This window comes from Melospiza melodia, chromosome 1, assembly GCF_035770615.1.
Source record: "Melospiza melodia melodia isolate bMelMel2 chromosome 1, bMelMel2.pri, whole genome shotgun sequence".
Classification (NCBI taxonomy): domain Eukaryota; kingdom Metazoa; phylum Chordata; class Aves; order Passeriformes; family Passerellidae; genus Melospiza; species Melospiza melodia.
Genome location: NC_086194.1, coordinates 174,821 through 190,720, shown reverse-complemented (window position 1 = coordinate 190,720; position 15,900 = coordinate 174,821). Strand labels below are relative to the sequence as shown.

General features: G+C 46.2%; 1 protein-coding gene across 5 annotated transcripts in view; it reads left to right on the top strand.

Annotated features, from left to right (window-relative positions):
- The window catches only part of SMARCD3 (SWI/SNF related, matrix associated, actin dependent regulator of chromatin, subfamily d, member 3), a 74,550-nt gene that overhangs the window by 17,747 nt on the left and 40,903 nt on the right, over positions 1-15,900 (top strand). The window contains exons 1-2 of one of the 5 annotated variants that reach the window (XM_063159942.1): positions 6,674-6,814; positions 7,517-7,652. The exons of 2 other annotated variants lie outside the window; for them this stretch is intronic. Coding sequence is in view for 2 of the 3 variants with exons in the window: in XM_063160033.1 (XP_063016103.1) it covers positions 6,737-6,814 (78 nt within the window). In the remaining variant the exon portion in view is untranslated. Of the gene's footprint in view, positions 1-6,614; positions 6,815-7,516; positions 7,653-15,900 lie in introns of those variants that run through there. 2 more of the 5 variants (XM_063160033.1, XM_063159689.1) reach the window with 2 other exon arrangements.

The window sequence follows — 15,900 nt, the reverse complement described above, 5'->3', positions numbered from 1 at the left end:
TGTGGGAAGAACTGCTTGACTGTGAACTACACAAACAGAACCAGCTGGTATCTGGTGACAATTCAGTGCACAGCCATGCACCTGAGGCCTTGTCACAGGAGTAGGCACTTTGTGCCAGAAGTGATCCAATGACAGTGCTTAAGAAGAAGCACCCTGGTACTTCAGAGAACATGGAGAGAACATGGAGCTGTCACTTTCAGGATGTTGTGGAGGGCAGCCGTGAGCCTGGCGAGGTTTGACAGATTTCTGCTTGTGAGAAAAGTCTTGATGGCACACGAGCATGTGGCCTGGACACTGGAGGTACAGTTCTGTCTGCCCTCATTCCAGCCAGGTCACCTGGGACTGACAGGTCTAGGGGGATACAGTGTGGGTAAATAAAGGTGGTGTAGAATGTAATCTTATTCCCTAAAAGACTTGCAGCTGAACCAGTTACTAAAGGTTAGGAGCAGGCCGGGTGATAACAGGCCACACCTGTAGCAAATAAGAACAGTGTTGTAAAAGAGTGGATTGGTGGGAGCTGGAGTCAGATGGCTGCAGCAAGGGCTTGGAACAGTCAGTGCTGAGAGGAGCTGCTTACAAGAAACATTGAGGAGGTAGGAAACTGGTGATATGGAATCCTTGCACCATGAGGCTAATAGAACTCTTGATATATAAAACAACAGACAGGAAAGATGGAATCGTGAGAAATGGGTACAGAATTTTAAGAAGGCAAATAGCAGTTTCACTTGTTTAGTCTGACAAAAGAAAGAGTGGATGTGACAGGTATGTAGGAATGCTTTGAAGCATAAACATTAGACACAAAGGACCATTAAGGACAATGTTGATAAGAGTAAATGAAAATAGTCACAAAACTCCAGAACTTGGATTTTTAGCAGCTATCCTGAAGGGATACCAAGATTTAAGGTGTTGTGCAATAAACTGATATCTGAAAGGGTTAGCTGTGACATGGTTGCTGTTGATTATACATAGAATCAGAGAACTGTAGAATGGTTTGAGTAGGAAGGGACTCTCCAGCCCAACTAGTAAACCAGGTTGCTCCAAGCCCTGTCCAGCCTGGCCTGGAACACTCTTAGGGGCAGGCACAGCTTCTCTGGACAGCCTGTGCCAGGGCCTCACCACCCTCATTGGGAAGAACCAGTGGTTCCCTCAGCTCTGTTCTGTCAGTGAGTGACAGCAGATGGATATTCTAGATGCTCTTACCAAACACACCCGAAAGCCATCATTCTGACCACCAAATATCATGAAGATGCACTTTCTGAACTAGGGGGCAGTTGGTTTGAGGGTAGTTGTTGATAGGTTTTTTTCTCTGCTCCCTCAGGATTACCCACCAAGAATTCCTCTATTTCATTCACTTCTGAAAAATTCAAATCTGTATTCCCAACTCTTCTCCTTTGAGGACCAAAGTCTTACTACTAACCTCTCACACTCTGCAGTTCTGCTCTGGCCCTGGGTTAGAGGATGAGGATTGTGGCTGCTGCTTGCAGTGCTCTGGTTATTTGCTCAGATGCTTGATGTTTGTGCACAGCTATTGCTGCACACAGTGTAGAGAGGGATGGTGATGATGGAAAAGTGGAGGTAAAGGCGTGGTAGAACTAGACATCTTACCATGAGGTTAAACAGAATTGACTAAAATATTAGTATGGTTGATGATAATTCTGATGACTCATTATTTTGTATCCTATAATATTACATATATATTTGACACATTTCTCTGTCTTTTAGCATCCCTGCTGTTGCCTTTGATTACTTTTAAAATAATCATGAAATAAGATTCTCTCTCTACCTCTTCACAATGATGTTTGGAACTTTCAGAGGCAAACACTTCTCTTTGTCTTATTTCCTTCCTTCCTTCCTTCCTGCCTCCCTCCCTGACAGATTTTAGAAACAAGTACTGGGAAGGCCTAACAGAGAAAGGAACCTCTGTGTTACAGAATTTCAGTTTTTGTATGGAAATAAGGCAAAAGGAATCTCTGACAATCAGCTGGTGCTGTGTCCTGTCTGCAGTCAGAATCCACACCAAGTCACAATCCACACCACCTACATCACTCTGGATAGATGCTTCTCTAGCACCTGTTCTTGAAAGACCTTTGGCGATGAGGAGTCCCATCCTTGCTGGACAAGCTCTCTCAGAACATCTGCTGTCACTGCTGTGCTTCTCCTTAATATTGAACATAATCCTCCTGGGAGAAATTCAAGCTGTTATTTCCTGTACTCTGTGTATGAGGAGCAGCTCTTCCCTGTATTTGCAGCAGTCTTTTGGACACCTGATGACTGTTGTTTTTCTCTTTATCTTATTTGGACCCTACAGTTCTTGTCACACTTACTGACCTTCCTTAACCTTCCTGGTTTCTCCCACATTTCCTCTGATGCACAGAGCCCCTGACAGCAAAGGTTGGTCTGGATGAGACACTGACAGTTCATACCACGACAGAATTGCTTTGGAAGAGTTCCTCAGCAATTCTGGCAACATTTAATTTTTCAACCTTAAGGAAATGTTGAGCTAGAACAGCTTGTGGTCTGGAGAGCTGAGGGGATGGGGAGAAGGAGGAGAGATGGAATGAGGAAAAATGAAGAATCTAGAGTACTGTTGTCAGTGCCAGTGCTGCCACCAAGGGGATGAGAGCAGTGGGGCAGCATTCCTGCAGTCTCCTGATCTCCTGGGATTTATCTGTTTATTTTGTGACAGGGTAGTACTGTTAACTCACATTCAGCTCACGATATATCATATCCCCAGATGTTTTTTCTGAAAAAAAAAAAGTCTCTTCAGCCAGTTCTCCATCTCCTGTTTAGATAATTGCTGATTTATATCCTTATGTGGAACCCTGCACTGTTTCTGATTGTGGTTTGAAAAAAACAGGACATATCTCCAGGTCCTCAGGACTTTAAATTTGATAATCTCTTGTAGCAAACTTGTAACCTCTCCAAACTGTATGTTTCTAGGAAATTGAATAAGCTTGTTCTCTAAGTACATTATCCATATTGTTAATGAGACTACTGAATAATTCTGAACTCGGGAACAAGTGGACATTTCTTTAGATTACCAGAGCCTCTGTCTTGGGGTATTTTTCGGTTCCAGCATATCTTCTACGCCACATTGCATCAATTCCAAAACTGTTGCAAATATTCAAAGTTTCATTGAAAACAGTGATGCTGACTTAAATGAAACTTGGGTGAGGGAAAGCACACCTGCTTAAGGCAATCAGCACCTTCATTACTTCTATGATTACCTTCAGACTAAAAAATGGCAAGTGGCAGCAAACACATCTCCCTAAAACAACTTGGTTCATCTCTTTTCTAATCGGACCATCTTAGTTTAACAGCCTGAAAAGCCCTGAATAGCAGAAGTTAAACCAAAACCACACACCAAGTGGGCTCCCAGTGCTCCAGGAAGCACCAGGCAAGGAGATCAGCCTTTCTCTGAAATGAAGTGGTCTGGGAATGTGACATGAAGCGAGCTGAAAGTGAGTACGAATGAGGCCCCAGCGTGTGCTCAGCCTTCAAGAATGAGTGGAGGAACGCAAGCCTTGCCCAGAGCCCCATGGCACAGAGATGTTCCAGGTCAGAGATGGCTGGAAGCTGCCAGGATACCTGCAGCAGTTGGGGATCACTTGGGTTAAATCAGTCACTTTTTTAAAAAGAACATTGACAACTATTTTCTACACTTTTATGGAGGAAAAAAAGTTGGAAAAATAGAAAACTAAACAATTTAAAATAAAGTTATGCTGTTTCTCTTAATATGGGAAATTACATTCTGCCATGGTAACCTTCACCCTTTTGTGCAAATGCCTCACACAGTAGTTTTCCTGGACACTATTGTGAAGAGTTGAAGAATCACAGGAAATGGGTTTCATTCTCAGCTAGGTAATGTTGGGCAAGTCACTTCCATTAATTTGTACCTATTTTCCATTTGCAGAACATAAAAGCTGCATGTACTGATTTTTCTAAAGTGCTTGGAGAACTACCATCATGCTAAGAGCTGAGTTTTTATTATTACAGGATTTTAAAATATTTTTTTTTTTACATTTACTCAGTCAACGGCTGAAGCGAGGCTGCCATTCCTTAATTTTCAAGTGGCTGGCCTTGGAATTTGATGTTCAAGGACACCTGGTTTTGGATGCCTGTTAAGAACATCCAGATAGTTTACAATATATATGGTATGGTTTTCGGCTTAAATTACTAGCACTTCATAGCAAATGTCCTCCTGTTCCAGAAGGGACTCGGTGGCCATGGATGGAGCTCGGGGCGGCTGCGGTTCCATGCCGTATCTGCAGCTAAGGGGAAAAATAGGAAACCCCTGACCTGCGCAGCCGAGCGCATGCTCCGGCCGGGGGACAAAGGGCCGGGGCCGCGGCCCGGCCCGCGAACAGCCGGTGCCGCTCGTCGGGCCGCGGGCGGTGCCGGTGTGGGCGCGGCGCGGCGCGGGAGGGGTTAAAGCGCCCCCGCCCGCGCGTCCCCGCCGGCCCGCGCTGACCTTCACGGGGCCGCGCCGGGCATGCGCGCGCCGCGCCCGGGGCCGCGCTGCGCCCGCCGCGGTTCTGCCCGACCGGCCCGGCCCGGCCCGACCGCGGGCAGGCGGATTGGCCCGGGCCGGTCCTCGCCCGCCCGTGGCGGGGCCGGGACCGTGGCAGGCGCACGCCCTGCCCGTGCCGGGCGCGCCGTTGCCATTCGGTGCCGATGGTGCTGGCGACGGAGCGCGGGGGGACGCGAGGGGGGACCGCGCGCCGCGCCGCAGCCTGGAGCCGCCTCCGCCCCTGCCCGCGCCGGGCCCGTAAGGGCGGCTGCTGGAGGAGCCCTGCCGCCCGGCCTTGGTGCCGTTTCACGCGGCGGGGGCTCGCATGGCTCCCCGCCAGGGGGGAAACAGCCGCACGGGCCGGGGCCGGTGCCCTCCACGGTCGGGACTGCTGAGACCGCCGGCCAGTGCGGCACCCACAGCTAGTGCAGACTGTGAGGAAAGTGCACGGTGACTGCCGGCAGCAGGGAAGGGGCTCGCATGATGGGAGCCAGCATTCCTGTGTGAGTCTGAGGTCTAAAACATGGCAGCTACCAGCTGCGTGCTGCCTTGCTAGACAAACTGGCATGTAGAATTTAGAGTCGTTTAGGTTGGAAAAGGCCCTCCAGATCAAGTTAACCTGACATGACCATGCTCACCAGACATGCAGCAGATGGTTCCAGATTATATGTGCCTTTAGTTCAGCTAGAACTTAAGGAATTTTTCCAGCACAAAACAAGGCAAGGCTATGTTGATTTGTTTGGCATATTCCTTCTGAGGGGCTGAGAGGGGGAGCTGATAATCACACTCACCCTCCTTGAGTTTCGGTGATTCCTCAGGGTGTTGCCACATGCTAGCACTTAAGATTGGGGTGGCCCTAAAAATCAATGGAGGTCACTGTCGTCACCCCATGTTCAGAAGGCCATGTGACCTTCATGGCTTGCCCTTCGCTGCTAGTCAACGTAGTGTCTTTTCTGTGCTTGTTTTCATTGTTGGATGAGGGCAGAATAATTTTGTTTTTGATCTGATCCTGTTGTTTGCAGTCCTGCCAGAAAATTCACAGCCCCTAAACAAGAATTTCAAGCAGAGGAATAGAATAAACCCCTCTTGTATCCTGGCAACATCTCGCCTATTGCTGTGTTGAGGGAGAGCAGGGAAGATGGGCCCTGTGAGCTGCGGGAAGCAGATCGCTGCCCCGGGCCCTCGCTGCGGGCTCGGCCATCATGGAGCAGCCGCCTCTGCTCGTGGAATGGCCGCCGTGCTGCCAGCGTCGCCAGGGGCTGGGCTGCTGCTCTCTTCTCCCTCCCCCCTTGGGCTTCGCGTTCCCAGCAGTGTCCTGAGATGTTACACGCTGTCGTGCAGGGCTTTTTGTGACAAGCAGTGAACTGCTGATGTCTTACAGCAGCTGCGGTGTTAATAATTTGCCTGCGTCTGTCAGTCAGCCTGGGGTCTCTGGAGCATCCCGAGCGTGGTCACTGGGGAGAGGTGGCGGGAGTGGGGGTTGGAAACAAGCCGTGGGAGCTGCGCCGCCATGCTGCCCCCCACCCCCTTCTGCTGATCTCACACGCTTGCTTTCCCCTCGCTTCCACATGTTGTCCCTCCCTGTTCCCAGCTCCGGCCTCCCGCTGCTTCTCTCTTGTCCAGAGGGGTTAGCTCTCGTCTCTCATGCTGGAAATGCTGCCAGCGAATGTTTCTGTGTGCTGCCTGCCAGGTCCCTGGGGAAAGGGCCTGGAAATGCAGTGCAGGAGGAGCAGTGGGAGCAAGGGAAAACCACTGCTCGCCTGATGCATTTTCTAATGGGAAAACAGCCCTGCGAGGTGCTGAGCTCTGTGTCACTGCTGAAGTTGCCCCCTCCCCCTTCCCCTTGCCCCAGAATTTCCCATCCCTGATGCAGAGGAGGAGAGGCTGCAGCACTACCAGGGAAAACTGAGACGTGTTTTTCAATTTGCCTCCTGCTTATCTCTGCTGTTTGGACAGAGAGGTTTAAAAAGCTGGATTTTCTGTCCCTGCAGAGTAAACAGACAGAGCCCGGCAGCACAAACTATTTCTGGCTTATCAGTGGAGGAATGCAGCAGCTGAGGCTGAGCGCGAGTGGGCCGTCAGGAAGGCCCTGAAGGGGCCCCCTCCCCACTCCGTGCTATTAGAAGTGTGAGAGCCCAGCAGGACTCAGAGGGGAGAGTTGGAGAAAAAGGCAGAAAAGGGAAAGAAAGAGGAAGAGAGAGAGTGAGAGAGGCTGAGCAGACCCTGATGGCTACAGATGAAGTTACAGGAGGGGCTCGCAAAGCTACGAAAAGCAAACTTTTTGAGTTTCTGGTCCATGGGGTGGTGAGTCGGGAAAGTTAGTGAGCTGGCTGGCTCTGAATAGAGGGATGAGTGGAAACTGGAGGTTCTGTGCTGGGCTGGATCAGCTCCTGCAGTGTGCTCCTGGGGCGCTGGTAGCTACCTCACCAGGAGAACACTGGGGTCTGTAGAACCCCCAGCCTCTGCACTGATTCATTGTTAATACAGGCTTGTGTCTGGGGGGATGTGTGCTGTGCTTTTTGCTGTGATTCTCCTTGAATGGTGAATAGCATGCTTTTCAGCCTGATCATGGTGCAGAATCTGCACTGGATCTAACCCATATGGGCTTGTAGGACACTTTGTTCTGTAATCAAACTTGTGTTTTGGAAAACAATTCTGATGAGAGCCTGATGAAGCCTTGGGGTGCTGCCTCTGGTTCTTGTCTCCAGTCTTGGCTCGTTTGTATCCTCTGGCTACTTAACAGGTGACTTTCAGGGGCTTGAAGAGATTAGCTCTGCAGGTCTGTAACAGTCTATGGAAACTCACCCACGAGAGAATTTCAGGGTGCCATGCTTAATTAAAGCAATCCTTCAGGTTTTTAAAAATGTTCCAGCTTTTGTTTAAGAATCAGGTCTTCGATCTCCATTTAAGGGGAAATGCTCACCCTGTTTTGCTGCCATTGGAAACGTTCTTTAAATGACTCTAGTGTCTGAGAGCAGTCACCATTTATAACATTTGGATTTCTAGCATTGATACACATTGAACAGAAATAAGGCTGTTAAAGAGCCCAAAGGAATGTAATATTATTTGGATGCTGATATTCCCAAGTCCTTCTTTCTTGAGGATCCTGGCATCTCCTGTGACACCTTTTTGAAGACATCAGGTGGGGGCTCTTGTACAGAGGTCATAGAAACCTGTGGGGCTCCAGGCAGGCTATTGAGTTGTCTCCTCGATTCAGGCTTACTCCAGATGTGAGGGCTCTTGTGTGTGTCCTTTGGATCCTGGATGTGGTGGGTGTGGCAGGGCCGGGGACTCTGGGGTGGCCTTGTGCAGTGGTGGGAGCTGTGCAGAGGTGCTGTGGCGCCATGCCAGGGAGCAGGAGCAGGCTGGGCGGGATTGGTGGCTGCTCGGGGTGGCGGAGAGCAGCTGTGCAGGTGGTAGCAGTGGTTTAGTTGGGGGTTTGTCAAGGTGGCCTGGATTGTGATGGCTGGATCTGAGCGGAACCAGGAGCAAGTTGGGAGGGTGGCAGATGGGATGATTTTGCCTTTTCTAAAGTTTCCCTTGGCATTTGCACACCAGTGCTCCTCCTTAGTATCGAGAAGAGTGGCAAAAATAGTTATGGGAATTTGCTCATTCCACATCTAGCTGGCCTTCGTGTGAAAGCAGCATGCAGGGCTCTTAAGCCTGGGAAAATTTTAATTTATACTGGAATGAATATAGCAGAACTCATTTCCATTACTTATTTGGATGCCAGGAACGTCTGTCTTTTCTGCCCTGGGAGTTTTGTTGCTAGTGGCATCTTACTTGAATGTATGCATTAGCCTGGATATCTGTATATCTCTTCCTGCTTCTTGTTGCTGAGGCTGGGGCTTCTTGGCTGTTGTCCTGGTGCCTGAGCCCCTCTTGTATCACCCTCTCCTTTCCTTCATTATTATCTCCTTTAGTTCTGCTTTGGTGCCTGGTTTGTTCTTTGCTTTAGTTTTTTCCTCATCTCAGGTTCAGTTGGGGTAGTCACTCTTCCATTACTTTAAAAAGATGAAAAAAGCTATAATTTCATTTTATCTCTCCAGGCCCTGTATCCTGCCAAATAAGAGAATGTGCCATGCCAGCCATTACCTTGAGTTTGCCTAGCGCTGGCTCCTCTGTTTTATTACTACCCAAAGTGTGTCAACACCTGAATTAATTCATTGAAAAATCAAGTTGCATAGCAGACTTTAGTGGAATTTCTTGGAGTCAGAATCTGCTTTAATTTCAGGGACCAATCTCTTCTCCAAATGCCTAATTTTTTTATTCTATGATAACATTATTTAATTTGGTTATTGAAAATTATTTTCTCTCCCCCCTCAAAAAATGAGGAGAAGCAAACAGAGGTAGAATGTTGTGAGAAATCTTTTTTTCTTTGTTGACACTTAAATTAACAGAATAATTCTGCAGTATTTCTTATGGGCACTTTGCTCTTGGATTCACTTGATCTTTCTGGAAACATATGTTCCTTGGCTAAGGTCAGTTTGCCCTTTGCTCTTGTGCACCTGATTCTGCTTTTGTGCTTTTCCATATTGCCAGCTGAGGTGATGACTTCTTCCTCATTTGTCCCAGGCAGAAGGGATCCCCCTGAAAGGTGAATGAATCAAAGGTTAAAAGTCTCAAGTGGGATGCTTCATTCTCTCCTTCTTGAGACCTTGATAGTTTGTTACACCTCTGGCTAGCAGTTGGGCTTTTAGAAAGGTTAAATCTCTTTCAGTTATTTATTTTTAGTATACTTTTACTCCTGTTCAGGTTCATCAGCGTCTTGCACATCATTTTTGTGGGAAGAATCCCCCCCCACCCCCCCCCAAAGGGTTCATGCTGTACTTAGTGCTTTTTTGTTGTTCCTCTGTTTTTCTAGCATTTGTATGGACAAATATGGCTTTAGTCACCACATTTATGTTTATTATCTTTTTATCAATGCATTCTCTGCTCTCCAGTAATACATTTCAGGCAGTCTTTTTGACATTTCTCTAGCTGTCCAGCTGTTGCCTTGCATTTTGTTGAACGAGTTACTAGTCTTGCTGCAGGTCATTACTTATCTCAGTTTCCTCTATCCTCTGGTCCCTACCATAGGCCTCATTGCTGGCTGGATCCCTTAAATGGTTCCTGCCTGTGTCTCCCTCCCCTGCTTTTTTATTTGTTTCTTTCTGTTTTGTCTTTTTCTTACTCAAACAGGTATCTGCCTGTTTAGTCCTGAGAAGGTCCGTCGTGCTGGTCTTGTCAAACCTCTTGTCCAGACATCTGTCCTCTTGTGACTGGATTGGAGGAGCCTTTGCTTGGTGCCTTGTGCTGGTGACCTTGGCTGTGTCATCTGCACACAGGAACCTGCTGAGAGGTTCATTTTCTTCTCCCGTTGTTCTGACCTTTTTCATCTGCTGCTGCGTCCTTTTCCTGTTCCCACTTTATCTTCCTTCCAAAGCCAATCTTCTTGCCTTTTATCCACCAGATACCCCTATAAAGGTCTATGTGCCTTTCTTAACTCTAGAGTCATAGCTGTATTTACAATGTACTTGCTGTCAGTTCAAATCACCTTCTCCCATAGTGATTTTGGTCTTTGTCCTCTCTGCTGTGCTTAGGAAGCTCTCTGTGGCAATATAAGTCCTTATCCATATTTATTTTCTGCTAATAGGTGTTATTTCATAGTTCCTGCTAATCTCTACAGTTTAATATTAGTTCCACTCCGAGATTGCTAATTCATACAAACCTGTATATTGCTGATGTGACTGCTTTCCTTATCCTCAGTCCTCTTTTTGTTTGGCTATCTACTTCTCAAATTTGGTCTTAGGATTTTATGGTGAATACATAAACTCTCTCATATGAAATGGCATTTACAGCTGTGAAAGAAGTGTCAGAGCATGCCATCATATAAACAAATATTTAATATATATGATAACTCGTCAGTGTTAGAACAGACTAAACAACAGGTCTGATGGCTATGGTGGATCTATAACACATTTATCAGTGATTGGGGAAAAGGGGTAAACAATGAGTTTCATATATGAGTTTTGCATCTCCTGATACATCTCCTAGGGTGGATTTAAATGAAATGTCACTCTTCAGGAGAAAGGCTTGGATGTCCTGTGAGCTGCCTAGTGTCTAACTAATAAGAAATCACATCAGCTGTTAGCCTGATTGGAAGGTGGGGCAGGGAATAATGCAGAAGCAATTGTAAATCCGTGGCATATACTTACAATAATGTTTTTCTGGTTTTGCAATCTGTATGACTAAAAAGCCAAAATACTGGAAACTCAGAGGGCAGTAGTAGTGGGACACCTCTGAAGGCTTCAGTGAGGGAATAGGGGTATTTTTGGTTTTATTTATAATCTCTAAGTATAGAGACTGATTATGTAAATTGTAAAAATCTTTGTCATTGGAGGCTTTTGGGTACTGGTTAAAGAAGTAAACGTCTATTAAAGATGATGGAGATACTCGTAGTACTTCTTCGAGAGGAGGAAGAACTGCATGACCTCAAGGACTCATATTTCAGTATATTATAAAAATTATGGGATTTTATTAGGAGGGGAAAAACTAAAGATATTTTCCCAAAACTGAAAGGTGTTTTTAGTTTGTGTGTTTAGTTTTCTGTTTTAGTCTTAAGACAGAAACTGTTCCTCTCACTCAGTCACAGGGTTGTAGAGATCACTACTGGCAATACTGAGGTGCAGAGATTATGGCCAGCTAACGCTGGCATGGCTAGAAAAGAGCCTCATGAACTGTTTGTTTTGGACAGTTTGTTCCACTTTCTACCACAGAGCTCCCTGCGTGCTTCTCTCTGCAAGGGCATCCTCAGGGAACGGGGTCTGGAATGGAGGCACTGCTTTGCTGAGTGCATGTTCCCCGCTGTGGCAAACAAGGAGGTACTTGGGGCGAGTAGGGCAGCCTGAAGAAATCAAGGAGTTTGATTGGGAAGGTAATTGCAGGGGACAGCTAGAGTGAAAACCTTGTACAACGCTCAACTATGTGAGCAAGCTGCTGGTATAGATTGAAGGTTTGTCCTTTTCTAGCCATGGACTGATTTCAGACTTTCAAGTAGAAAAATGTTGATGCATAACGAAGAGAATAAAATCATTAATGCTAGTCAAGGCTTTAATTGAGATCAATGTGATTTTGTGCAATATGGGCTTGTTAAACAATGTAGGTGTGTGGATACAGTGGATCTGTGAGATGTTTGAATTGCTCTTCTCTTTCTAAAAAAAATAAAATACTGTAGGACTATGAAAATAGCCAGATGATCGTTTAGTTCAGTGTCGCGCGTAGAACGGGGGCAGTGAAAGGCAGCATGGAAGTGCAGGAACAAGGCAAAACCTTGGTGATCCTTCATATGAATACTCTGATTTGGAGCTTGGGAGCTTTTTGACCCAGAGCTGCCCTCTGTGTAGTGCCTCTATGTGGATTTTATTTATGGATGTTAGTCTAGTGCCATCTTCCTGAACCCTACTAAGCTTCTAGCAGTCAGTGTTTTGTGTCAGAATTTTTTTCAGCTTATCTTGCATAAGGAATTATCTGATCCTGCCAACTGTTGTTTGATAATTGTAAGGGAAGAGACAACAAGCTCTTGACCAGCTTCTTCTTTCTACAAGCCAGTCATGGTGCTGCAGATGTCTGTTGTTCCTCTCCCTCCCAAAGCCGTACTTTTCAAGAGGCACATTCTGGTAGCTCTTCACACAAAATCCCTTCTATACATTAGATCACAGCAGTGGTATGATGAGATGAGTGGTGGAACTCAAAGCTGGTTTGTAAGGTTTATTTGTTTCAATTCCAAAGATTTTCTTGGGTTTTTTCTTTTGGTTGCATCCAAGTGCACCACTTGAACTTGGTGGCAGATCATTCTGAACTGTGAACAGACATACATTAAATAGAACTGAACTTAATCTCATGTTCCAATTCACAGTTCTGTAAATGGAATGTTTTCCTGGTTAAAGACTTCTGGATTGTTGTGAATATTATATTAAAGTGTGTGGTACCTGGAACACTTGGACTTACATACCGAGAGCTTTTGGGAAATGGAGGAAGGTGAATATGGTAGGAAGCAAGAACTGTGATACTCATGTTTCAGCTTACTAAACCTCTAAAAGATTCATAGACATTAAAAAGGGGAACTCATGAAGTAACACCTATATTTTTAGGGAGGAGAGAAGCTTTATACCAGTTTTATTTGTTGCACTTCTAAGAGCCCATTTTGAAACAACACATCCAGTTGGGAAACCATTGTGCAGTCAGAAACTTATTGCCATCACACTGTATCAATCTAGTCTAAATTTCTTAAGGGTTCCATGTACTTCTAGTTACTCATTCTTACTTCTAGACAGCATCAGATATCTCCTCTTGCTTATGTTTATGCCCTATAGAATTCATAGAATTATTTGGATTAGAAGGGACCTTAAAGATCTTCTTGTCCCACCCCTCTGCCGTGGGCAGGGACACCTGCTAGACCAGATTGCTCCAAGCTCCATCCAGCCTGGCTTTGAACACTTCCAGGGATGGGGCAGCCACAACCTGGGCCTCATGACCCTCATAAGTAAAGAATTTTCTTCTAATCTAAACCTACTGTCTGTCAGTATGAAGCCCTTCTCTCTTGTTCTGTTATTCTGGGCCCTTTCAAACAATCTCTCTCCATTTTCCTTGGAGGGTCTTTTTAGTTAAGAAATATGCTTTTTGTATACTTGGTGGTGGTGGTGGTTATTCTCAGAATCTGTCAGTGTCTCTGTTAACAGAGCTGGTGACCGTAAGAGCCGCCTGTGTGGTGCTGAGGTGGATGGAGTCTGTCAGGACAGGAGATTGCTGTAGGTGCAGCTCAGCACTCAATTGCAATGCAGCAACTCCTGGCTCTCTGCTCAGTCTTTCTGAGGCCTCTTGTGGGTGTTCTTGCTTTACTTTTCTTGACACTTTCTTTTTCTTTCACCTGTCAGTTCTCCAGGTTATTTTCCTCTTACTGGTATGTCCAGACAGGACTCCTTTTTTCTCCTGTGTTTTGACTGCTGTGATGCACATCCCCTGAGAAACAACTTCATAGTAGAAGAACATAGAAAAACACTACTCTAATGTTGTCTCATTACTGCTGTCAGACAGAAGTTCACTTAAGGATGCCAAAGAGGACAGAGACAGAGCTCTGATGTGACAGGAAGTTCAGGCAAGGAGGACAGCAGGCAAGCCAAACGCGGCTTAGGAAGCTGTCCATGGACAGCAGTGAAGGGCTGTGGCAGCAGGTGTCAGGGTGGTGTTCTGCTGCACTGACGGCACTCTCAGGTTTGAACAGCTGTAGCCAGAGCACATGTATACAGGCAATCGGCAGAACTCTTGGAGACCAGTATACCTGCATGAAATGTGTGCCTTTGTGTCTTTGCCTTGATGCTGTGCTGCTCTGTTTTCTGCTTCACCTTCTCAGAGCTGTGAGAGTCATCCTTTCAGCTGGGGACAGGCTGTGGTCTTCCTCATTTTCTATGGCCAGCAGTGGCTTTGCCCTCCATCCAGTGAGGTGTTTGTGCAGAATAATACATACAAATATAATCAATGGAGGTAAAAAGGAGATAGGACCGTGGGTACAAACACGGTGGGTCAGGGATGGGGCTCTCAGGTAGATGATTTTCCAGGAAGGAGGATGTAACAGTGCTGTTTTGCACTGCAGTGTTTCCTATGGATGCTTCTTGTTTATGATAGATTCCATCCTGCTGAGGAAGAGGGGGAGAGACAGATCCTAACCTGTAGATAGATGCACCTTCAAGATCTCTTTCAAAAGTATAAGGGTATTGGAATACTCTTTAGTATGAAGAGTTTTCTTTTTTAATGTCACTATTGTAAAAAATTTGAAATATTTAAATCAGTCTCTTGTATCACACATGTTTGAGAGGAAAATAAGCTTTTAGGTATGGTGAGATACTGCTTGTATGTTCTTCATTTATCAAAGTTTAAAAAGATAAAGCATTTCTGTATCTTGGGAGTCTGGTGGGCTTGCAGCAGGAAGACAGTTGCATAGTGAGTAATACTTTATCTATGAGTGATTTCAGAAGTAGGAACATGAGAACAGGTTGAAGAAATGAGGCGGTCAAGGGATGAGATCGAATGTTCTTTTTCTAGAGCTGCCTCTCTTCTCTCATATTTGTCCTTTCTCTGTTTCTCTATTTTAGTGCTTAACGAAGGAAACTGAAGGAAGTTCAAAAACATAAGACCAAGACTGGGAGTAGATTGGGCTTGCTGACCTTGTTCTTCAAGCCCTAAGTTGTCCTTTAGAGCAGCACCAAAGTGGGCCTTCAGTTTTATCCATGTAGCCAGTCAGTCTCCATGAGAGGGCTGTGCTCAGGGTCTGGGCTCTTCTGAATGACTGTCAGCTGTCCCCAGCTGACTGACAGGCAGCAGCTGGCCCTGTGCTCTGCCCTTTGCTGGAAGGAGGCCACAGTGTGTGGCCTGACAGATGACAGATCCTAAATGCAGGCTCAAGAGAGAAGCATTTTCTGGGCTGTTTCTGTCCGCTGACTCTGCCTGGGTCAGAGGGTTGGGGCTCATACACAGGAACAGAGAGCACCGTTCTCTTCCCGCTGTTTTTGGGGCTCCAGGCTTATGGCAGAAGGCATTTGGAGCTTTGCACAAAGCTGCAGTTTGGTCTGTCTGCTGCCTGCTGCTCTCTCACACCTGCCATTGCTTTCTTACATGGACACTTGCTGAATTCGCCTGCTTGGGTTCTTGTGCTGGTGACTCTCCTCCCTCCTGCCTTGCTTCTCTGTCCGTACCAGTTATAGCCCATATTGGTTCTTTGCTGATCATCCATTCCTCTCCTTTCTCCAGTCTCCTTTATAGGTACAAGCATCAGGAATATCTCAGACTTGTGGTGATCAGGGACGACCCTGAGCTGGGGCTTTGGGAGCTATAGTGGCTTTGGATGGTTAATTTGGAGGTGCAGGTCCAAATTATTTTTAGAACTATGTTTTATTATAATGCATATATAAATATTTAGCAATCATAGAAATTATGATATAAAGATGAGATAAACTTTTAAAAATAATGATATATGTTGACTGTACACTAAATATTTTCTTCCCAGTGGACTGGTTTGCGTGCCCTCAGGGGTGCACAGATCTCATTTTGGAGTCCAGTGGTGTATTTCTCCCAAGTACTTCGCAGTGTGCAGCTATTGAGCCAAGTGTGTCTTCTGTGTTGTTAGCACCCTGTTGGAAGAGGGTTCCACAGGCTGATACCCACAGTGTGACAAACTCACCCCTCCAGTGGTCTGTGAGCCTGGCCCCTCTGCTGATGGCCAGGGTTTGCTATTTTGGCAGGGGCCGTGATCACTCAATACCTGACTGTCCTCCACAGGCCACACATGATTCTGCAGAGCTCTGTAAATGCCCCTTTGGATCACCTTGGATCACCTCTTTCCAGATGAAAAGTCA